The sequence below is a fragment of the Leuciscus leuciscus genome (genome assembly GCF_965113295.1).
Source record: "Leuciscus leuciscus genome assembly, chromosome: 7".
Classification (NCBI taxonomy): Eukaryota; Metazoa; Chordata; class Actinopteri; order Cypriniformes; family Leuciscidae; genus Leuciscus; species Leuciscus leuciscus.
In genome coordinates this window covers 7,063,670-7,088,531 of record NC_138731.1, presented here as the reverse complement: position 1 = coordinate 7,088,531, position 24,862 = coordinate 7,063,670, and the positions used below count along the sequence as shown (strand labels likewise).

The 24,862-nt window shown below is 39.4% G+C and overlaps 3 protein-coding genes and 2 long non-coding RNA genes across 6 annotated transcripts in view; all 5 read left to right on the top strand.

Annotated features, from left to right (window-relative positions):
* Nucleotides 1-24,862, top strand: part of LOC309503472 (uncharacterized protein) — a 95,336-nt gene that overhangs the window by 23,098 nt on the left and 47,376 nt on the right. The window lies entirely within an intron of this gene.
* LOC309503679 (uncharacterized protein) lies at nucleotides 10,570-13,315 on the top strand. Of its 2 annotated transcripts, none has more exons than XM_082176444.1 (7): nucleotides 10,570-10,744; nucleotides 11,064-11,162; nucleotides 11,372-11,604; nucleotides 11,711-11,889; nucleotides 12,009-12,105; nucleotides 12,196-12,305; nucleotides 12,538-13,315. In XM_082176444.1, the coding sequence occupies exons 1-7, from the start codon at nucleotides 10,654-10,656 to the stop codon at nucleotides 12,671-12,673; spliced, it is 945 nt and encodes a 314-aa protein (XP_082032570.1). In that variant the 5' UTR covers nucleotides 10,570-10,653; the 3' UTR covers nucleotides 12,674-13,315. The 2 variants fall into 2 exon arrangements, with proteins under 2 accessions (XP_082032570.1, XP_082032569.1); XM_082176443.1 differs by having other exon boundaries at nucleotides 10,573-10,744; nucleotides 12,196-12,291.
* LOC309503485 (uncharacterized protein) lies at nucleotides 14,537-16,360 on the top strand. The gene is made up of 5 exons (XM_082176326.1): nucleotides 14,537-14,746; nucleotides 14,839-14,901; nucleotides 15,783-15,837; nucleotides 16,014-16,106; nucleotides 16,303-16,360. Exons 1-5 carry the CDS (start codon nucleotides 14,612-14,614, stop codon nucleotides 16,341-16,343), a joined length of 387 nt encoding a protein of 128 aa, XP_082032452.1. The 5' UTR covers nucleotides 14,537-14,611; the 3' UTR covers nucleotides 16,344-16,360.
* Nucleotides 16,359-16,819, top strand: LOC309503549. Its single transcript, XR_014207718.1, has 3 exons — nucleotides 16,359-16,386; nucleotides 16,514-16,621; nucleotides 16,711-16,819. It is a non-coding gene; the product is annotated as an uncharacterized lncRNA (long non-coding RNA).
* LOC309503536 lies at nucleotides 16,821-20,197 on the top strand. Its single transcript, XR_014207704.1, has 3 exons — nucleotides 16,821-16,863; nucleotides 17,029-17,193; nucleotides 20,057-20,197. It is a non-coding gene; the product is annotated as an uncharacterized lncRNA (long non-coding RNA).

Sequence of the window (24,862 nt, the reverse complement as noted above, 5' to 3'; positions counted from 1 at the left end):
CAGTAAGTTATATGATATACTTTTGTTTTCTTTTTTGTATGTTAACATTTGGATTAACATTTCACTATTTGCTTATGTTTCTAAACAGTTTCTAAAAAAGAAAAGGATTGTCCCCACAACAGCCAGGAGGTGCACGCATATAGATGTGTGATCAAAACAAGAAAGAGAAAGGTTATTCCCATACACAATACAATTGCAAAGAAAAAAATGGATGATTTACCAATACTGATTGATCACTTGTTTTAATTGATAATGTCACTAATTGGCTAATGGCAGTAATTAAAAATTTGTATCAGTGATCCTACCAGATATTGTATTTGTTTATGTTGGTGTTTATGTTAAAAATGTCTCTTGTCACACCCGACAAGACACCAGAGATAACTCACCCCCACATTCAGTATTCTCAGGGTGAAAAAAATCAAGCCATGTTTTGTTATTGTTAGAGATTCTACCAACCCCAGAATGTTTGTCTGCAGTTATGGTCTACTTTATGGTGACTGGGCTGCGTAAAATGACTGGAATGGTTTTACAGCTCATAAAGGGAATGGGAAGTGAGTGGACCATGAGGAGATATTAGCTGAGTTTACATGTGTTTACAAAACGCTCTGAATCGCTAATACTACCTTTAAGTGTAACAAAATTAAATGTAAAGTTGAGAGCAATGTTTATCTTAAGCAAGGCACCCATTTTCTATGTCTTTGTTTGTTTGCCTTCCCAGGGGAAGATGGAGAAATTGGTAGATTGGCTCCCCTGCAAACTGTGGTGTGTTGGTTGTCTTTCACACCAGATACTCACAATTATCCACAAAATTACGGTGTTCCAGCAGACATACACATAACTTACAGCAATCACATACTGTAGGCTACATGTACACACATACAGTATCTCACAGAAGTGAGTGCACCCCTCACATTTTTTTATTTTTTTTTATTTATCTTTTCTTTGGACATTTTAACTTCGGGGTATACTCACTTTTGTTGCCAGCCGTTCAGACATTAATGGCTGTGTGTTGTTATTTTGAGGGGACAGCAAATTTACACTGTTATACAAGCTGTACACTGACTACTTTACATTGTAGCAAAGTGTCATTTATTCAGGGTTGTCCCATGAGAAGAGAAATTAAAATATTTACTAAACTGTGAGGGGTGTACTCACTTCTGTGAGATACTGTAGACCACAACTCAGTCTATGTATTGTAACACACCTGTATACTTGCTGCCTTATTGGATGTGCACAGTATGTGTTTGGGAATTGGTGGGAGAGTGTTGTCTGGAGTGATTGTAAACTATTGTTGATGCAGAAATGTAGTTCTTTTTTGTAATGTTATGCACACCATAATCCATGCTTGCATATCTGTTTGATCTAATTACTGCTATCTTAATATTGTTTTTGTTCATTTATGACAACTTTTTATTCATTTGCATTCTGAAGTAGTAAATATGGTTACTTGAGATGTTGATGCTGTAACATTTTGTAAATTCAGAGTGTCAAGTGTCAGTTTTTTATATTTCCATACTGTGGATTATTCATATCTTTGATTAGTCGTTACATTGTGCATACTTTTGTTCGAATTATGCTTGACCAGCTGTCCCCTTGCTAACTAAACACCATTGTCTGCTTTTCCATATACACCACATTTTGTCACCATTGGTGCCATTTTATATACAAATTCACGATAGTGTTTTTAATTGGTATTATTATGACATTGGTTAATCTAAATGTCCCTCCACTACAATACCAAATCAAACTGGAATACAGGTTACAATGTAAACATTACAGCTTTGATTATCAAGTGATTATTCATTATCACACACACACACACACACACACACACACACACACACACACACACACACACACACACACACACACACACACACACACACACTCTCTCTCTTTCTATTTCTCTCTAATAAAATAAAATCAACAAATATTATGCTGAGTATTGTTCTTTTGTAATCTTAATTTCTAAATTAAAAAAGGCTAATACTGAAATTACATCACAATTTTGAACCTTGAACCTATCCTAGCATGATGCTGTTTAAGCTGATTTGTGTGCAGGGGAGAGGTGGTGGCACACATCAGATGGCTGACAAAAGAGTTCATGTCTAACCCCCTTTTATGACACTATTGCATCACAAATTAGGCTGCCTCAGCCATTGTGTAAAGGTGATATGATCGAGACACATAAGATACTCCCTGTTGTGAACCTCGAAGCTCATCCATGTTCTTATCTTCCAAGCTTGACTAGGCCTAGGCTACTGTGCTCACTGGCCTCCCAAAGAAGTCCATCAGACAACTGCAATGAATTAAAAAAGATGCAAGAATTTGAACCAAATCCAATAAAAGAGTAGCCTGGGAGCCAGCCAAACTAAGCCCCACCCACAACATTTGAGGTCGGGAAGTTTGGTCTGGCATTGCTCCATTGTGGAGCAACTATGCGCGAACCAGAGCGGTTCAGAACAGAACAACTACTAAACGGTTTTGTTCAGAGCTAAAAATGCAACTGTGTTTAACAAAGGACAGATGTTTCTAGTGACAAAATATTAGCTTTCAGTATGGTACGATGTCTTTGTAAATGACGTTTAATTACAAAGTATTTAATTCATCCCGGATCTCCCTAATAGAAACACTAGAAGGTCTATAGACATTAGATTTCGGCCTCGCGTCTGTTGTAGAAGATATTGACAGGGCCATAGCTTTAACACTAGAAAAGAATGGTGAGGCAATTGGGGAGAAGAAGGATGGTTCGGGTGTGAATTCATACAGGATTCACCCCCTGTATCGGTTGAAACAAAGCCCATATTCACATCCCAATGGAGCAGTATCAGACTCATAATCTGACTAGAATTTTGAGTATGACAACGTCAGGCTAATAAAAGAGAGCACGTCACTCCAATCCTCACAAGGTTACTCAATCACAGTATCAGACTCATAATCTGACTAGAATTTTTTGTATGACAACGTCAGGCTAATAAAAGAGAGCACGTCACTCCAATCCTCACAAATTACTCAATAACAGTATCAGACTCATAATCTGACTAGAATTTTGAGTATGACAACGTCAGGCTAATAAAAGAGAGCACGTCACTTCAATCCTCACAAGGTTACTCAATAACAATATAAACAAGCTCGTAAAAAAATCAGTGTGCTCAAAAAATAATTGCCCTCCCCACTTCCCAATCTACCATCCCTTGTTGACACTGCCATTACCCGCAAAGACCATAGCACATGACCCCATCCAGCCCCTGCTTTGTACTCCTCCTGAGGTAGCGCAAAAAACACAAGTCTAGACTGAGTGAGTGAGAGTATGTGTGTGTGTGTTTTTGTGTGTGTCAAGCAGCCTCCCAGGTTGGTTCTCATGGAGTTATAGTAATATAATGCAAAGATGTGTTATGGCACCTACGGCCATTTTGATCTGGACATTTGTTAAGCTCTCCTTGGAGCTCAACATTACAAAGACTAGGAGCTATGCTGTGGATGCAGAGACAAGACATCACCCCTGTTCCAGCCACTCAGTATCAAAGGTCAGCCAGTGGAACAGGTGCAGGTCCCTGTCCTTCTCACACACAGACGCAACGTACAAACACATGGCGCAACGACTTCACCTGCTCAGGAAACTCAGAAGTTTTCAGGTCAGGAAGGACGAGCTTTGGTTTACCACTCCCTCATCAGTTATCACCTTCAATATTTCCCCCTTATACAACCAGCTCATCATCAAACACAAAACAAGACTCTCCCGCATAGTAAATCAGATTGCTATAATAATTGACTCCACCAAACTCCCTCTATCAGAACTGTACAGTGATCAGGAAAGCCAACCTAATCACAGAGGACCCCTCTCACCCCCTCCATCACTCCTTCCAGCTACTACCGTCAGGTCGACGATATAACATACCATGGACCGCAAAAATGTCTAAAAGAATTCATCCCCTCTGCAATAACTATCCTGAACACCGCTCAGTCAGCTGCTACCTCATAATTCATGTATTGAATTATGTCACATGTTTTCTAAATGTGAGTGGATCCCTGTCAAAGACAAATTTCTGTAACATTTGTTGAATTAGAGAATAAAGTATATCTTATCTTCCACAGAGGGTGTGTTTCATGACTTGTTGGACTTACCATGTAAAGAAAATTTGAATCTCACTTACACATATCATCATAAAGTAAAACAAACATGATTGGATGCTCATTTTTCACTTTGAGACCCCTCACAACTAACCAAACATGTATTAATGTTGTATGAATGAAACATGTTCAGAAACTGTGTGGGCAGACACATAGTTCAAAAGCAAAGCGTGGCCAAGATGATGTGATGAGGTTTTAATAGACGATGATGGACTTTTTACCATGAGGGAACGGAATGGGCCAGGGACACGCTATTAATAGTTGTGGAATGATTTGAGGACTTATGTATCAGAAAACCCAGCCAGAATGGTGTCTGAATCCAAGTGTCCACTGCAAATTGATTTATTTAAAGGTATAGCGGAGGATTTTCCCGAATTTTAGAAAAGAACCGCCCTCTCCACTTTTTGAAAAAATGCACATGCGCAACACTCTCCCTGCTCCCGAGAGGGAACGCCTATTAAACGCTAGCATCGCTAATCATAGCTTACATTAACTTTTACTAGCAGTGATTTTAAATGGATTTCTCCAAATACCATGCCAAACTTTACCTGTCGAGTAGAAACTTCGCGACTGAGGCATCAGTGTGAAGCCCAACCTGTGCTTTTAGCGCACGCCAGCGTGTGAAATATTCTCCCAAAAACACTGGTCTTGTTTCTTTCTTCAGAGGCCTTTCTCTTCTTGTCATACAATTCGTAGACACTTTTTCTCTTGCAACCCTCAGACATTTTGAAAAAACCCGGTGAGAACGGCGAGCTTCAATGAATGGCTGAAACCATAGCTCACCACACATATACACTTGAAAGTGTGCATGCGCAGAAAGGACGAGCACGTACGACGGCCTTACGTAAACATATCACCAGAATGATTGACACTTAGGTGGACCAATAGTATAGGCTACCCACCCGGAAAAAGAAAATCCTCCGCTATGCCTTTAAGTATTTTGTTTAATAGGGCTAAATGTGCGCCTTATCTACCTTGTCACAGAATGAATACAACAAGTAGGCCTAGTTTACAGCACTTGGGTTACAATATTAAATGTTATTATTAAACTGATATTATGTGTCCTTTTGTCAAAATGAATTTCTTCCTCGGAATAGGCGGACCAAAACTCCAAATAATTTTGCCATCTTGAAACTGGTCAGATATGCCTACCCAAACAACACATAGCCAACAAATGCAGAGATAAAAAAAGATATAATAATATTAGGAAGATGATGTTGCCATTGCGGCGAGACGTCATATCCTCTGCAGGCTACACCTCAGAATTGCGCCTTTTATTGTTGATTGCTATCTTTTTGGATGTCAAGTCAAGTCAAGTCAAGTTTATTTGTATAGCGCTTTTCACAATACAGATTGTATCAAAGCAGCTTCACAGTATTAAATTAAAATAATACAACAAAGTTTGTTTCAAGAGGAATTTATTGATTGATAAAATTAAATTAAATATCCCCAAAATATCCCCAACTGAGCAAGCCAAAGGCAACAGTGGCAAGGAACCGAAAAACTTCATCAAGTGACCTAATGGTGTCCTAAAACTCCATCAGGTGACCTAATGGAGAAAAAAAAAAACCTTGGGAGAACCCAGGCTCAGTCGGGGGCCAGTTCTCCTCTGGCATTTATGAGCTAGAGGCCGGATTGTAGTTTGAACTGTAGGATTATATGAATGCCTGGCTGAAGAGATGCGACTTTAATCTAGTTTTAAACTGGGAGAGCGAGTCTGAGCAACGAACAGTATCAGGAAGACTATTCCAGAGTTTTGGAGCCAAATGTGAGAATACTCTCCCTCCTTTGGTGGTTCTGGATATCCTAGGTATGACCAAAAGCCTTGAATTTAGTGATCTTAAAGAGCGCGATGGATTATAGGGTGATAAAAGATCCGTTAAATAGACTGGAGCTAAGCCGTTTAGGGCTTTATAGGTCAGTAGCAATACCTTGTAATTAATACGGAACTTTATAGGTAACCAATGCAGTGATGATAAAATCGGTGTTATATGATCATATTTTCTTGATCTAGTAAGAACTCTAGCGGCGGCATTTTGGACTAACTGTAGCTTGTTTATTGAGGATGCAGGACAACCAGCTAGTAAAGCATTACAGTAATCCAGTCTCGAGGTCATGAATGCATGAACTAACTTTTCTGCATCAGAAACTGATAGCATATTACGTAGCTTAGCAATGTTTCTAAGGTGGAAAAATGCTGTTTTTGTAACATATGAAATATGATTTTCAAAAGACAGGTTACAATCGAGTATGACACCCAGGTCTTTTACTGTAGAGGATAAAGTAACAGGACATCCTATGATGTTAAAGTTGTATTGTGCGAGGTTTTGTGGGCGGTTTTTTGAACCGATAAGTATTACCTCTGTCTTGTCTGGATTTAATAAAAGAAAATTACGGGTCATCCAATCTTTTATATCTTTAACACACTCTGTCAATTTGGAAAATTTTGCGTTTTCATCCGGCCGTGATGAAATATATATTTGAGTGTCATCAGCATAACAATGGAAACTAATTCCATGTTTCCTTATAATATTTCCAAGTGGCATCATATATATTGAAAATAACAGAGGGCCTAATACAGATCCCTGCGGCACTCCATAGTTTACTGGAGTTATGATCGATTTTTCTCCATTTAAATAGACAAAATGGTAGCGGTCAGATAGGTATGATTTGAACCAGCTTAGTGCTTGTCCTTGAACACCAGTATAATTTTGTAGTCGATCTAAGAGTAATGTATGATCTATAGTATCGAACGCAGCACTAAGATCAAGTAAAACTAGTATTGAGATACAGCCTTGGTCAGAAGCTAAAAGTAAATCATTTGTGATTTTAACGAGCGCAGTTTCAGTGCTATGATGCGGTCTGAATCCAGACTGAAACTTTTCATAGATCTCATTTTGTTGCAAGAAAGAGCCCAGTTGAGCGGACACCACTTTTTCTAATATTTTAGACATAAATGGAAGATTTGAAATGGGTCTATAATTTGCTAGATTATTATGATCTAATTGTGGTTTCTTAATGAGAGGTTTTATAACTGCCAGTTTAAATGTTCTTGGAACATGACCTAAAGATAAAGACGATTTAATAATATTGAGGAGAGGATCTTCCACTACAGGTAACACTTCTTTCAGTAGTTTAGTTGGTATAGGATCTAATAAACATGTTGTTGTTTTAGATGAAGTGATAAGTTTATTTAACTCTTTTTGTTCTATAGTTGCAAAGCACTGTAATTGTTCTTTCGGGGTGATAATTGAAGCTGAATTATAAGGCGCGATTGAAGATTGAACGTTTACAATTGTGGTTCTGATGCTTTCTATTTTCTCAGTGAAGAAGTTCATGAAATCATTACTACTGAACTGTAACGGGATATTTTGTTCGGGTGACGTCTGTTTATTTGTTAGTCTAGCCACGGTGTTAAATAAAAACCTTGGATTGTTTTGGTTGTTTTCTATTAGTTTGCGGAGGTGCTCAGCCCTGGCCGCTTTTAGGGCCTTTTTATAACGTGACATACTGTCTTTCCACGCGATTCTAAAGACCTCTAAATTAGTTTGTTTCCATTTACGCTCTAAAATACGCGTTTCTCTCTTTAAAACATGCGTAGTATTGTTATACCATGGTGCTTTATTTTTCTCTCTGACCTTTTTTAATTTAATAGGTGCAACCACATCCAATGTTCTAGAGAGAATGGTGCTCATAGTGCTAGTTAGTTCTTCTAGTTCATCTGTTTGTTTGGGTTCAGGCAGCAGCTGAGACAGATTAGATAAGCAATTTGAGAAATTATCTATGGTGGATGGGAGGATTGTTCTGCCTGGTTGATAACGCGACGCCGCATGACATATTACAGCAGTACGTAACATGCAAGTTACCATGTAGTGATCAGTGACTTCATCACTTCATGTTATTGTTGTAATTGTTGTATGTTATGTCTATTGTCTATTATCTCTGGCTGTGTAATTTGTATTGTTCATTTCTTCGAAGCACCAAACAAAGTTACTCATTACCTAACTATTTCTTTACATTAGTGTCGGTTGCATCATGAAAATTAGTTTGAGTCTGTTATGCTCTTGCAATTATGTAAACGTTGTATCAGAGTTGTCTCATGTTATCTGGAGCTGTAACTCTGATTGCGCGCGTCTTTAAGAAACCTTTGGGTCGGATTGCTGGAGGTTCTGAAAGGGTGTCAAGCCATGTTTCAATTTTTTGCATTTTTATAACATTCGGCTCATTCGCAAATTCGAAAAGGTTTAGCGTGTCATTTGTCCCATCTGCTATTAGACTTTTTAACCCTCCTGTTGTGTTGGCGGTCAAATGTGACCGACGATTATTTTAGGCTATCTCAAAAATATTGTTAACTTTTTATGACTACCGTGAGGCTCCATGACTTTGTTAACACAGGACATCTGAACACACAAAATACATTTTTATAATTTTCATAACAATTTGAGTGTTTTATTTAACTTTAGAAAAAAAAAGACCGGGCATTAGAAATGAATGAATGGATGAGAAAATGGTCAGTGTATAATATTGAGTCCAGGCACATAGGCCTACCTATTGATCAGATGGACTGTATGCTTGTGTACTTTAAAACACACACACACACTAAGCTACGTTTACACGGAAACTATCTGAAGAGAAAACGCAAAAGTGATCACTTTCTATTCTGCATTTAGACGAGCGTTATGGGGGGGGAAATCTGCGTGCACACAGTGACGCAAAAGTGTGTGAAATTCAATGTAGTATGCACTCCAGGCGGCTAGGTGGCAATGTGAAGCACTAATTGGTGCCTTCACTGTCTAGCAGACTTTTGCGTTTTTGCCGTTTAGACGGAAACGCGACGGTGGAGCGTTTTTAAGATTTCCACTCTGGAGGGTGGTTTCACTTTTGTGCGTTTTTAAGCCCCAAAAATGCTGTCGCCATCTGAACGAAAGGCACATCTGATAAAATATTTTTACGTTTTCACCCGCGAGCGTTCTCGTGTAAACACTAGCAGATGGGAGTTTTACTTACTCAAACATGTTCTGAGGGCAGAAAGCCAGCCCCCACTGGAACCTTTCCCCAATAGCATCTTCCCCTTTCTGACTTATATGCCTATGTGTCTTCAATGTGCTCCACTTTGACCAAACCAATTTTCCAAATCGGGGATAATAAAGTATACTTGAACTTTAAACAAGAATGCTTATTGAGCGATTTGTTGGTCGGACGATTAGATTCATGGTGTTAAGTGGATCTTTATTCCCTGCATTGTTTTGATTAAAATCTAACTAATAATCACTATTAACATTTTTGTTAATGAATGTATAAATGTTCATTCTAAAAGTCATTCTAATGGGGTTTTTTTTGTCTTTGTTACAGATTATTTTAAAGATAGCTTTAAAAAAAACACAAACAATGGCACTTTTAAGAGCCATTCTCTCTCACTCTCTCTCTCTCTCTCTCTCTCTCTCTCTCTCTCTCGCTCTCTCTCTCTCTCTTTAACTGATTCTCTCTCACTCTCTCTTTTTCTCTCTCTCTATCTCTCTCTCTCTCACACACACACACACACACACACACACACACACACACACACACACACACACACACACACACACACACACACACACACACACACTCCTTCTGTATTTTGTGTATCTGTGTTGTGTGTCAATTGTCCAGCCATGTCCAAAAATCCGATGCTTTTTGCGGATCCCGTTGAGGTCAGGGGCCACATGGCTGCTGAAATCAGTCATGCGCTACTCCTTGAGGCCCAGGTGAGACCAATTGTTATTAGCTTACTCACAATTGTATGAAATTTGCTATTATTATAAAGTATAAGTTTACAATCTTGATATTGTATCTGAAGATGTTGCTGTTATTGTCATGTAGGCTGCAACGGGAAACCCTTCCGTTCCTCCAAAAAAAAAGGAGAAAGAGAGCAGCCACAAATCAAGTGGTCACAAGTGGTCACATGCATCAGGTTTGTTGTGTACTGCACTGTTATCATGGTTAAATAATAAAGATTATTAACAAAATGTCAGTGGGTGGAAATATGGTGTTATGTTAACCCTATTTGACAGACTATCACTTTATAATGTTGTTTTTACTGTAATACCATTAAAGTTTTACCATGCATGGACAAGTCAAAAAGCATTCAACCAACTGAATGGACACTATGTGTTCCGTGGTCAAACTGAATTAGTATTATGCGTTCCCACAACATACAGATGGTTAAACAGTTGTTTTATTTTTCAGAAAATCGTCTTCAAGAGTTAAGGGGTACTCTTGCCTCTCTTGAAGTTCCAGTGGCAACAGCAGACACAACATGGACACAACGTCAGGTACTCGCTGGAGTAAGAGCAAAGGAAGCAAGGCCAGTACTCCTTGATGCCAAACTCTCGGCACAGAGAGTATAAAGGCAAATATGGCAGAAATGCCATGAGGTTGCAGGCCGTGATTCGATGTTTGGAGTGTGTCCCACTGGACTTTGAATACCTCTGTGGCAAGTGTGACAAAGAGGTCCACAGGAGGCAAATCTTCCATGGCAGGATGGCAATATTTCATGGCTACCTAGAGCCTATTCCACCAACAAAAGCTGTGGTGGTGGATGGGAATGGCCAGCCTCACTTTTGTGAGCAGGGTATGTTCATCCAACATTTTCCGTAAACTAGTTAAGAGTAATTCCACAAATATTGTCTGCTGATGTAAAAGGATAAGCTTTAAACTATTCATTTATATCACTCATTGACTGAAGTAATCAATTCTGTTGGTTTATGACGGTGTTTGATATATGCTAAAACATTTCCTTTTTGTCAGTTAAATCTGTGAAAAGCAGTGAGAGTGACATCTGGTATAGTGGATGTTGGAGTGGGGTTTCGAATCACTAGTGTAACATGGGTGTATATAGATTGTTTGAGGGACCCAAAAAAAAACAACAACAACAATATTCTGTGTTGCAGTATGTCAGTTGCCTTTGCCCTCCGAAAAGGTATTATGTGGGTGCACAGAAGAGACTGTGGTCACCACTGGGAGGCAGATCTCAGTGGTCACCATGAATGGTATGTTCTGGAAGTCCCACTTTTTGTTTCAGTACCAAGAACTTGCGCCCCAACTTAACATCTGCAAGCATAGCAAAGCTGTTTCACTTGATCAATATACCAGAAATTTTAATGTCAAAGGCCATGTCAAATATTGACTATTATCAATCACCTTTACCACAATTGTGTCTGTGAAACATCCTTAGTCTAATGTGTTTCTTTTTTGACAGGACGATATGAGGTGTCTTTACCTCGAAAGGTCTGTCCAAAGTGCAAGACTGAATGGACTCCAGGGGTAAAAGACCTTATGCAATACAATTATTGGCCAAGCACCACAAACTGCCAAACGTTGTACGCATTTGAAGTGTTTGAGGCTTTCTCTAACATGAAGCTGTCAGCTCCCTCGCTTTCAAGACTTGCTTTTTTAAAGCTGTTGGAGCACCAGTCTGTTCAAGGAGGAAGGGTTAGTCTGCCTGAATCACATTGTAACACACAATTATGACTGTATTCGTAATTGTGTGGGTATGTTTTTTTTTATTTTTTAAATCCATTGTTTTTTCATTTCATAGATAGGGAAAATCTGTGCGGATATGTTTCAAAAGAGCTATTTTGAATATTGCCTATGCAAACATTCAGAGGACGTGATGTCTGAAGTTGACTCTTTTTGCTGTCCAGCCTGTCAACCTGACATGTTGGCAGTGTGTTGTGATGGCAACCGAAAACATTACCGCTTCCGAAAATCAAGAGGGTATGTAAAGACTACACAGTAATTTTATAAAGATATTTAACAAGAACATTGTCATTGAAATAGTTGCATGCAGAGTAATGTGCGTTAGTTAAATTAGGTATTTTGTGATCATTTGTAAGATCTGAGGAGCCGTCTTTATATGAGGGCTTGTTTATAGCCAAAGATGATGAAGTTCTGACCTTTCTGGAGAAAATCAGAGGAAGCAGCGGGGCAAGAGTAAGTTTGATTCTGCATACCATAATCTGTTTATGTATGTGTGTAAGATGTGTGTATATTTGTTGAAATGAGTAACAGCTGACTTCACAGGCAAATGACAGTGGGGCGTGTGGGGTGTCGAGGTTCAGGGCGAGTAAGGAGACATCCATCAAATCCTCCTCAAAAATTGATGAAGAGGGTATTCAGGTGGCAGTTTGCAGGTGTGTTGGTATTTCAGGAGAGTGTTATTGTACAGTGTCATTTGTCATTCATGTTGTGGACACTTTAATCTATTTATTCATCTGAATGTCATTTTTTGATGTAAAGTAAAAACAAGAAATCAGACTGTGTGTATGAGAGAGAGGAAGAAAGTGTGTGTTGGTGTGTGCGCGAGGATTTTGAGCAACTCTTTGTGTAAGTTGATCATTAACCATATTGTCTCTTATCAATCAGACACGGGATATTATTGCGTGCCCTGAACCACTACCGTGGAGAAATCTTCGCATATCCAATGTTTATTCAAAAGGACATGGCAGAGAGGGCAAATGTTACCTTCTTCGCAATGGATGTTTTCTGCAGGCAGTGTTAATTTTGACAGCAAATTTTGATTTAGTTTTAGTCATAGTCTTTTGACTAAAATGCCATTTAGTTTTAGTCATATTTTAGTCATCTGAATTGTTTTAGTTTTAGTCTAGTTTTAGTCGACGAAATACAATAAGATTTTAGTCGACTAAATCTACAGTAGATTTAGTCGACTAAAATATAATGGGTTTCAATTTAAATGCATTTATTTGGAATTTCTCAAAAATTTCCAAACCCATATACTCCCGGAGAAAACATATATTAACCTGCTAATATGAATGATTTTAAAGTTTGAACGTGCAATACAGATACAGATTTAACTACTGTAACTTAAAAAAATATCTTAAAATGAAATAAAACCACTTTTCCTAAAGTAGAAGACAGTCTTTTTTTCAATGAATGATATATGAATTCTTTATAACTACTTGCATACATCATTCTCTATTCTTTCAAGCAGACATATTTATTTGTATGAATTAAATATAATTAATCCTTATTAAAGTTATTAACGAGCAGTGAATGATTTTCTCTTTTTATTTTGTTGCTTGATCAATATTAAGGACACAGACCGCATTAGGTATTAGGTTTATTACCCACTGTCACTTTAAGACATCGGATCATGTCCAATGACATGTGGATCCAGAATTGCACTGATGCACATAGATCATCATACACTCACAACTGTTTAAGACATAACCAACATAATTTACGTGAATACTCTCCAAAACGGACATTTAGACATAATATTTGTGTGTATTTGTCCATTCAGACCATAGACTGTAAAAAAAGATGGACGACGCCCCTTCGCTCTCTTCCATTGATGAGAACTGAAGCCGCCAGAGTCCCGATATGGCGCTGACATATTGGGACTTGAGTCTGCGCAGTAGCGATCTCGGGACCAGACCTGCGCAGTAGTGAGCAGGAAGTACAGTCGCGAAATCAACGCTCCGCCCTCACTCTCGCAGAATGCACTCAGGGAGAGTGGATTCTGCACACTTTTTTAAAAATTGATTGCAGTACGACAAGAGGCTTGTTAAAATAAAGTAAACACAATCTCCTCAGTCCTCCGAAGATCCCGAAAAAATGTCCGTTGGTGCTTCAGTGACTACTTCGCTCAGAGAACCTGTCAATCACAGCTGTCAATCATGACGTTACACCACCGCATCACGTAACTAACTAAAAACCAACTTATTTTTGAAACAGACACTTGAACTTACATCAGCGTGATAAAAACGACAGCAAATGAAAGAAACCACCTTTGGAAAAAAGATATTTGAAGTGTAATTTAATTGTTTAGTTGGTCTCACGTCCCGTTGAATAACATGGGGAGGCGGGGCTTATGACCTATACTAGGACCAGTCACCGGGGGGCGTTCGAGACGTTTTGGCTTCACTTTTCAGGGCTTGTGCGGCACGCTTGGTTCAGACACGAAAGAGAGCTCAATTCAGTACTCGCGCGCTGTATTAGGTGTCTATGTGAATGGCTGCACGCTTCGGGTCGGGTGTGTGCGCACAGAAATCCGTACCGAATAGAGCTCTTTTTTTGCGTCGTCACTCTTATTCAGATCTTCATGTCTGCTCTACTCATTCTCCCAGACGTTTACATGTTTTAACGTTTTATGAGACATGCAGCGCATGCCAACTCGTGTGCCGCTGGGTAGATCAGCATGTCACAGTACAAATGTGCGCATCTACCACAAATGCAGGACATCAGACTGGATCGCTTCCCAAATCGTCACTATCTAACATTTTCGTCTAGTTTTTATTCGTTGACGAAAATGTCAATAGATTTTCGTCATAGTTTTTGTCATTCAAAACTATTTTTTATTTAGTTATCGTCTAGTTTTCGTCTGTGAAAAAATGACAATAACAAATACCTGAGTGTTTTAGTCTGAGTCGTAGTTTTAGATTGATTTCCAAGCAAATTGTGTTGGTAATACCCACTAATGATGCTCTTGTTTTCTAGGTACTGGCCCTACCTAAGCAAGGTGGCTGATAATTTCACCGATATGCAGCCGTTGATGGAAATGAGGCCATTTCTGAGTGTCATGCACGCCAAAGCACACACAGCAAAATGCGAGGTACCTGAAATGACTGTAAATGGATTAAGTTTAATATAATACATTACATTACACCTTTACCATTAGAAGGTAATGATAAATCACTGTTACAGGTGAGATGGGGTGGCAGGAATCAGGATGGAGCAGGGAACACTGTCGGAGAGGAAGTTGAGCAAGTATGTTATTACTGACTTTGTAACTATGTGGACATAGGAGACTTCACTGGTACATGTGAGAGATAAGCAGAGTGTGAAGGATAAAGTACATCAGGATATCAAACAAAGATCTATGCTTGCTAGAATGACCATCAGAGCACGTTCTGAACTGTAGTTGCAACACCCATTATGTCTGAGTAAAAAGTGAAGTCAGCAGTGTAGGTGTATAAATGATTCATCACTATTTCAAGCTATGTTCCCTCTGAGCTGCACTATTTAAGTATATAAACTCTTTTGATCCTGTTCGGGAAATTCAGTCTCTGCATTTAACCCATCCGTGAATTAGTTACACACATACACAGCACACAGTGAGGTGACACACACTAACTCAAAGCAGTGGGCATCATCTGTTAAGGTGTCCGGGGAGCAGTAAAGGTTTTGGTGCCTTGCTCAAGGGCACCTTAACCGTGGATGTGGACAGGACAGCGATGTTCAACCGATTTCCCCGGCCACTTTCACTTTCCACACAACCACTTTCATCCTGGTCGGCATTCAAACCAGTCATCTGCCAAAGGCCCTAACCACTGGGCCACTGTTAACACCCCAGCCCCCAATGTAGACCCAGTTGGCTATGCATGTCACTATAATATCCAGTGTTTTTCCCAACTTTGAAAAATCGGGCTCGATCTTGCCAATTTTGTTGTGTATGGATACCACTGAAAGGGTGTGGTCGTTTTAGTTTCCATGGCATTATAAGGTGGAGAGCTAATTGACGATCAGATATTATAAAAACAAATATATATATTATATATGGCTACATGTTTTGTGTATTAAAAAAAAAAAAAAAATTGGTGTAAAGTAATATGGGAATACATTAATTTCTGTATTGTTTTTACATCTAGGTAAACAGCTTCCTCTCCAGGGCAGCTCTTGTCACTAAATACATGACAAAGGCAGGTTGGTATGACACATTACAAACCATACACTGTGATGAGGTATTTCTGACTTCTAAAATGTCATTTTCCTGTTCTCATCTCACTAAAGTAATTGTTGTATTAAGTCATGTCTAACTGGAATGGCATTTCCCATTTAAATTGATCCAATCACGCATGCTGATTTATTTTTTCAATCAGGGAGAGAGAATATGCTCACTCAACAGGCCATGGGGTGGAACAAAAAAAAGGACAGCGAACCTTCACAAAGTCTTGGCCAACAGATACATCGAAGTAAGGACATTTCCCAATGGTCCTCTTGCCTGACACAACTTACATTTTAACAACAAACAGCGTAGCTGGAGTCTGGCCATCTGTAATAAGCTCATTCATACATTGATTTCTAAACTGTAGATGAAGGAATTTCTTGATCCCGGTATTGGATGAAAGCTTGCATGATTTTTTTTTATTTTTTTTTTGTGGTTTAAAGATCTCCGAGAGGGAAAAGCTGGAAGCTGCCAGCTTCAGTGATTTCCGCCAGAAGAATGTGATGTTCAGGAGTGGGCAGTCACAGGTAAACCATGCACAGTGCTCGGACTTTTCAGAAATACAACTGTTAACTACTTTGTTCAAATATGAACTACATAAGGTGATCAGAAATTTTTAAATGAAACTATCGCTTGACTGTGTTACCTATTCAGAGCCAGGGAGCACAACACAACAGGGAGCAACAGAGGATCTCAGGGCTGAAATAGAAAGTATCATAGTGGCCCTGCTACGCAAGAAGCAGGACCTCTATCGTCAGCATGGTTGGTTGACAGATATTCAAATGGCTCATTGCAAATGCAAACAAACAAAAACTCTGTTTTCCTTAGAGTTTTCTTGTTTCACTTTGCAGATAGCAACCAGACCAGACAAAGAAAGAGAAGAAAAATAAGAGAATTAAAAAACAAACTAAGACAAAAGGTCCGGCTCTACAATGCTATTGCAGAGGATACGATTGAGGAATTGACAGAGGACTACATCCTGCCTTGGGAGAGAAGTGAGGATGGTATGGTAGCCTATCTTGACATGTTCTCTAAAATGTATGCCTATATGCCTATGGTATAGCAACGAAAAACTCTCTCTCTATCTATATGTGTATGTTTGGGTTTGTAACTTAATCCTGAATACTAAATCACTTTTTCATATTTCCATCAATTCCCTCTACCCAAAGGCCATTCCTTCAGATTAAAACGGTCTGTTTTTGACCAAACAATGCTAATTGGACGCCTTGAGGAGGAGCAGAGCATCCTGGTTAAGGAGATGTCTCAGCACATCACGTCTCTCCGGAAGGAGATAAAGGCAGTGGATAAGCTTAAAGAGAACATCAGAATGGGCTGTAAGTCAAATGAAGTGAGGTGTCAAATATTGTGTGGGCGGTTTGGACGACAAAACACATGCATATATAATTGCATTGCATATAATGTGTGCTGGTCAACTAGTCTAAAATTAAGAAACCCCTAGAACACAGTAAAAAAAAAAAAAAATATATATATATATATATATATATATATATATATATATATATATATATATATATATATAAACATAGGAACATTGTGTACAATTAAGATAGGCTAATTAATTTAATTTCTAATATCCAAATATGATACTAAATACCACAGAGGAAAGGGCTTCTATCTGTGACGTGCTCTCTTTGCATTTGAACATTGCACATTTTAAACAGGACACGCATTAGCTGAATAAATGTTAGCCAATACAAACATATTTATATAAAACATTTGACAATGAATAGACAGGAGTCCAATAATAGCATAACGAATCACTTATTCTAAAAATAATATAAAGTATAAGTTCCGAATCCGACATATAATGAGGGCTGTGTTAACAGTAAAACGCCTGTCATTTAACGAATTTTAAAAGCAGGGATGGATAATACAAAATGCTTTTTGACAGAAAAAAAACAAGCAAGAACAAAATTTAAACTTAGCCCGTCAATTTTCATTTTACAATGATCTTATGTCTGTGTGCGCATCCGTGTTTGTGAGAGAGCTCGCGCAGCACTGATACAACGGTACTTTTTAATCCGTAAGTATCTAACGCGCTAGTTTTCATACAAAATAAATATGTAACATAATTAGGTACTTTAGTTATAATTAACACAATAACGTAACACATACGTTTCTCAACACTGAGAATGAATGAATAAATAAACGCGTTTCTCCAGACTCGCGCTTATCAGTAGGCTAATCCACAAATCACAGCACTTTCATAATCACTAAGCCATAGCGATTTCAAGATTTATAGTTCAGCATTACTTGAGCATTTTATTATTTGCATGACTGAATAATGTCTTCCTCTTTTCTGAGTGACCATGAATAACTTAACGGAGTATTTTAAGATAATCCATGCGATCTGTGTGATCATCGAATCCATAAGATTAAGTTAACTCAACAATCAACTTTCCACATCGACCCCAGGCCGTTTACCTTCAGGAGAAGAACTGTACTGTACTGTCCTCGCTTATGACATCAGTCAGACGGCGGCCGCGGGAGTGGAAGGGGGGTCGTCGGGTCGAGCGGGAATCTTTATTGGTGTCGATTTTCAGTCTCTTTTTAATGATAGGCCTTACGCATCTGTCAATCATCCCCGCTTGCTATTTGGAGAATGAACCCAGTGCTATGATTGGTCGAACTCTTCGTTTTTTGCTGTAGCTTGATTTGAGGACAGCGCATGCACAGAGGCGTCACCAGGTTTTTGCGTAGTTTATAGTGACAAATCGTATCAGCGTACTTTGAAGTCAAAATGCGTATCCGCTACGCAAAATACGTACAGGTTGGCAGGTCTGCGTAAACTACCCTAGCATCACCAACGTGGAAAAGATGGTAACAGCAATGACTATAGCAGATAAAATCAACAGCATTCTGTATTCATCACAATACAGACACGTTTTTGGGGAGATGGCAATATTTACTCTTATCAGCCGTCCTGTCGTGCTAACACTGACAGATAGCTGCTGAGGGCATGCAACCAGGGACGTGCACAGGGGGGTTGCTCAGGTTGTCCGGGCAACTGCCCATATGCCCTTCTCGACTCACGTTGCCTTTCCGAAAAAAAAAAAAAAAAAAAAGTACAATGGATGCAGAATTTCACGTAGGCCTAAATAAAAAAAAAATTTAAAAAATCGCAAAGCCTCATTCACTTCCATTCGGGCACCGAAAGTGAAAGCGGGAAGGGCAAACTCTGTTTACGTGGCTGCAGCGCTGCACACGACCAGTGTAGCCATAGATATCATATAATAAAGGCTAGATGTCTTACGGCGGAGTCACTTCCGGCATCACCGGCGACCATCTTACCACAGGGAAGCTGTGAATTAAGGTGAGTGATCAGCACGCACACAAATCCTCTTATCTCGCTGAAATCTTGACGGATTTACAAACGGTTTGGTTTCTTACAAACGTTATTAACGTGGCTATAATTCCGAATGCTTGAACCTGCATGTTATAATTATTCATATGTATGCAGTGTATGTATGCAGTGTCATAACTACGAGTCTGACATTTATAACAAACCAAACCGTTTGAAAATCGGTAGAAAATGTAGCAAGTTATGGTTATTTAAAAGTACATGCACCATGTTACGAGTGAGCGAGCACCCTGTGGTAAGATGGCCGCCGTGTGCGGACGTCGACCTCCATTGGCCAGCAGCGCGCACGAGACATCTAGCCTTTATTATATGATATCTATGGGTGTAGCACGCAATCATACTACAAATCCTGCGTAGTTGGCCCAGTTACCATACGTACCATCAGATACTGAGTACTTCAGGTCAGAGCAACTGCCCCTCAAAATTCCTGTGCACGTCCCTGCTCAGAACGTTAACATTATGATGCTAGTGATAACAATGACCACTCAGCAATCTCCAATATTTACATATCATCGTTGGAACCTCAACAGAGGTGCAACCAAAATTGGTAGGTACAGAGTGCTAAAAAGTCGAGTTGAGCTGGTACCAGTCTGGAAAAGAGCAACAAGCTGCCAACACTGCCATCACACCCATATTAGTCATACTCCATCCTCACACTTTGTTTGCCCTATCCTCACCTCAACTTGTATCCCTTGTTTAAGATTTCATGCAAGAAACAACCAAATGTTTCTGTCTATGTGGGTCTACATGCGATTTTGGAACAATACTTGTAATTCTTATGTTTATGTATGTTGTTATGTTTATGTATGTTACAGATTTTGGTGACATGTCAGAGGATGCTGCAGCTGGTTGGAAAAGTGTCCTCATGCGGAGGTCCTCCGTACTGGAGAGTTTATTCCAAAATGCTGTGAGCACGTATAGTGCTATAGTTGACGACCTCCAGATACAGGACACAGAATGCAGTACGGACACTGATGATGAGTATGACCTTAGTAGTCCAGAGTCAGAAGATTAGGAAAGAGACCACTCTATGTTTTGTTTTGTTTTGTGTTAGTGAGGTATTCTAGCAGGGCTAGTTCATCAAGGTTTTCAGCCAGTAAACAGGATGGTGTATCGGTCAGGACACAGGAATAAAGACGAGGAGATGTAATTTCTTTTATTAACTGTATTGAGATCCAGCAGTACTCATCAGAACATTCCAATATCCAGTATTGTCATTATAGTCTGATAAAAAAAACCAAATAAGTCACCATTAGGTACTGTCATTTAAACAGTTACAGTACTTAAATTACTATACAACGTAAATAAACATTACTATGCCCCTTTAAACATAATCTACAATTACATAAACGAGGATATTACTCTTTGGAGAATAAGGAGCTTCACCAGTTTACATGAAACTATATTAAAAGGGGTTTACAGAAGGAGAAATGGCGACATCCTCTGGCCAGACAAGGCTACTGCACAACAGCGTCCGCACATGAGCTGTTTCTCAATTCCAAGAATGCAAAGAACAGACTTGCGTTCTCTTTGAGACTGGTCTTGCCAGGCGACCTTGAAAGAACAAACTCGGAAGGACGCGAGAACACAGAACGCATCTTTATGAGAATTGAGATGTGCTGCTATATCGCTGCTTAACTGACCATCTCGGCAAATACAACACAACATCACAAACATATGTCACAACCTATTAAACATTTCTTTCATATTACTATAGACATTGTTTTCATAGTTTATATCTTTTTTATTTTACCATGTGTATTTATGAGTAGCCTATGCGTTACCTCTGTTGTGTCAATGTTAAGATTCTTTTTAATAAGCCAATAAAAATACTGCCGCTTTCTTGAGGTCTTTATCACTTTATTAAAATGAAGCAAAAGAGACCGCCAAATGTAAACTTTCACGAGCTGTCACGTATTTCGAGCTTGCAGCGGGTGAGAACGAGAAGTTTAAAGTTTACAGCCTTCCGTACATCCACTGCCCGCAACGTCTTCTGGGATTTTTAGCGGTTCGATTCTCTCAAGTCTGCATTTGATGCATCCTCGATATCAAGGACACATCCGGGCACTTCATGCGTCCTCTGTACTTGCGTTCTTGAGTATTGGAATTGAACTTCGACGGTTGATGATGACGTACAGTAGTACGAGAACACAAGGACACAAGATCACTGAAGAACGCATATTGAGAAACAGCCATGGTCTCCTGAGCACAATATTAACTCTTCTTAACTCAATGTTATAAACGTTACTACGTAACTTAGACATCAGAAGGCTCACACCAGTTAACTTATTATTTCCTACAGTGTTTTACAGCATAAACATTGTTCTATCGCTATAAATCTCACTCATCACGCTGGGCACGTTAATGCATTGCAATTCTACAGTATAGAAACACAAACACAACGAAGTGACAGTCACTTACTTTTCGTCATGAACTCAACACATGAATATTGGAAGCTGGATCATTGAGAAGAGACTAAGGAAACTACACAACACAGGTAACGTTACGTAAGCTGAACTATGCTGATGAACTTTAACACGTTTCCGTACCCACTATCTGCGTTCGAAACCGCATACTTCCCTACTATTTAGTATGGGAAAAAGAGTAGGCGAGCGAAAAAGTATGTACGAATCCAAAAGAGTAGGCGAGAATTACCTGGGTGACGTATTAATTATCGCGAGATTCGGACTTAAGTGCGTTCGAATATGCCTACTTTCCTACTATATAGTAGGCGAAAACAGTACGTGAAGGAAGCAGTACGTTCGAAACATCAGTATTCATAAAAGAGTAGGCGAGAAGTTCCCGGATGGCTTACTGCTTCCACACAGAATAGGCTTGTTTGAGATGAGCAAAATCTGCGCAGAACCGATCACCGGTGATCAGCGCGAGATGCATGCCGGTTAGAAATGTGTCCGAGTGCGGTCCGTCTTGCTCTGATGTCATGCTGACGTATGTCAAAAATCTCTCGCGAGCGCAAGGCGCACGTGTCGGATTCTGCAGTCGAGCGCAGTTGCTCTCCACCGACTGCGCTGATCAAAAGCACGATGGGAAACGACTTGCTGACGACAGCTTAAATATGGCGGCATTATAATGTCAAAAATCGCGAGAGGAAATGAGATCCGAATTTCTCTGCTCGCGCGAGCAGGATTATAACCCGCGAGGAGAAAACTGTGCTTTGAGTTCGCACAAGCGAAAGCCGTACGCGCGCACATTACTTTTGCGCGCAGAATTTCTCTGCTCGCGCGAGCAGAATCCCATGTACATCTCATCCCATCATCCATCTCTGCTGCTCGCAAAACTTTAACCTGCTCGCGGTTAATCTTTTTGGCAGTAGGTGGGCGGATCCAGTCGGCATCATTTCACTACACATGATTGGTTACAGTTCCTGTCCTCTGTGATTGGCTGTACCAGTTTGGATCCCACCTTTGTTGATGTCTTACCTTCTTTGGATTTTTTTTTTTGGTGTATCTCATCATGTGTCTTTTGTATTTGACGTGTCTTCTGCATTTCATCTTGTAAAGTGTATTTGGACCATGCATTCAATTGTTTTTTTTGAGGTATTATTATGTGGGCAGTTTATTTTTATAGCAAGGGGGAAAACTCAGTTTAAAAAAATACCCGTGAAACAGTTAAAATTACGTCTGGACATGATAAATAGTCACATGACCTGAAAATAACTAATTTGAGTCGATATTCATGAAATTCAATCGAATTTTACTGTTTCCATAAGGCATTTTTCATTCGATATCACTAAATGCGGATAAAAACGTGTGGATGGAAACATAGCTAGTGTGAAACCATTATATCTGATGATTCTGGTTTAAGAAGACTGCTGCATTGATGTGTATGTTGCATTTTACTGCTGTAGATGTTTGAGCTCATACTGTTGGGTAGTTTAATCTACAGCAATGCATCATATTGAAAAAGATCTTGTTCTTAATATCACTGTCCTTTGGGAACCATGTATCTCTACAAAGCCAACTTTTCATGAGCTTGGGGAACATATTTATCTGAGAGTGCATAATTTTTTTTAAGTAGGAGTAAGAATTTTCTCAAATCATAAAGGGAACACTTCATCCTTCAGTCACAAACATTCAAAATCAACATCTGAAGATATGTTGTGTATACATGATTATTATGAGATGCAATGGAGTGTATTGATATAACTGCATAAAAGGGAAATACTAAAGCTTCTCAAGTTTGTCAGAAAGTGTCTTTTCTTTATGGTTTACTATTCAACATATTAGAATAAGAAACTGACATTGTGGAGATTTAATTTCTTTTTATTTCCAGTATTCTAATCTTGAAAACACAGAAATGATGCACATGTGATGTTGCTATCATAGTGCACTCCACAATGATGGTCAAATTCAATTTGAAGCATAAATCCATCTCCCTGTTGAGGTGATGGGCCTGTCCAGTAGGCAAATGACAGTCCTCTCCTGTTTCTCAATCTCTCTCAAGCTCGTCCGCTGTTTGCATCTGTCTCCCTGGTCCATCCTGAAGTCTTTTCCACATTTGAAGAGGCCTGGGAGACTGAGAAGTTAACGGAAATGTGTAAGAAAAACAGGGCATTTAAGAAGCGCTTAAATAACATTAATTTTAATACATCTAACAATCCAAGCTAACGTTAGCTTACGTCAAGTCTACAACATGCTGCCGGCAGATAGCGGCGGGAATGTAAGGTAAGCTAGTAAAATATTTAACTGAATGTCAAGCTAAGGAAATGATAAGCTGTGTTATACCCAATATGCACAGAATATTATATGCACTGTAAGACATAACGTTACGTAACTTACCTCCTGATGGTCAGCCATGACCCTGTCCTGGCTCTACTTTTACTGCTATTGCCGCCGCCGCTCTTCTTCATGGGATTTTATTGGCGGTTGGCACACAGTGAAATGGTACAGCCAATCACAGAGGACAGGAACTGTAACCAATCATGTGTAGTGAAATGATGCCGACTGGATCCGCCCACCTACTGCCAAAAAGATTAACCGCGAGCGAGCGAGCAGGTTAAAGTTTCGCGAGCAGCAGAGATGGATGATAGGATGAGATGTACATGGGATTCTGCTCGCAAAAGTAATGTGCGCGCGCGCGGATCTCATTTCCTCTCGCGAGGATCTCATTTCTTCTCGCGATTATTGACATTAGCGCGCGCTCAAAGCACAGTTTTCTCCTCGTGGGTTATAATCCTGCTCGTGCGAGCAGAGAAATTCTGCGCGCAAAAGTAATGTGCGCGCGTGCGGATCTCATTTCCTCTCGCGATTATTGACATTATAATGCCGCCATACACGGGTTTCTTGTATACAAACAATACCGGATGCGCGCGCATCCAGGAGGCAAAAAAAAGCTATCTGTTATGCCGAGTTCTGTAATAAAAGAATAAAAGAACATTGTAATTAACGTAGATTTCGCATTGTTTGTAATTTTTTGTTGACTCAATAATAAACTGCAATTTCAGAGTTGGATCTGTTTGTTTGTGTTTCATATTTATAACATTATGTAAAAAGTCCAACTGTTTACGAATCAAAATCCGGACATACTGTGATGCATGTATGAATTTATAATGTTAGACTAAGTTAGTAATGTAATAGTCAATGTTAGCAGTGCAGCATCTA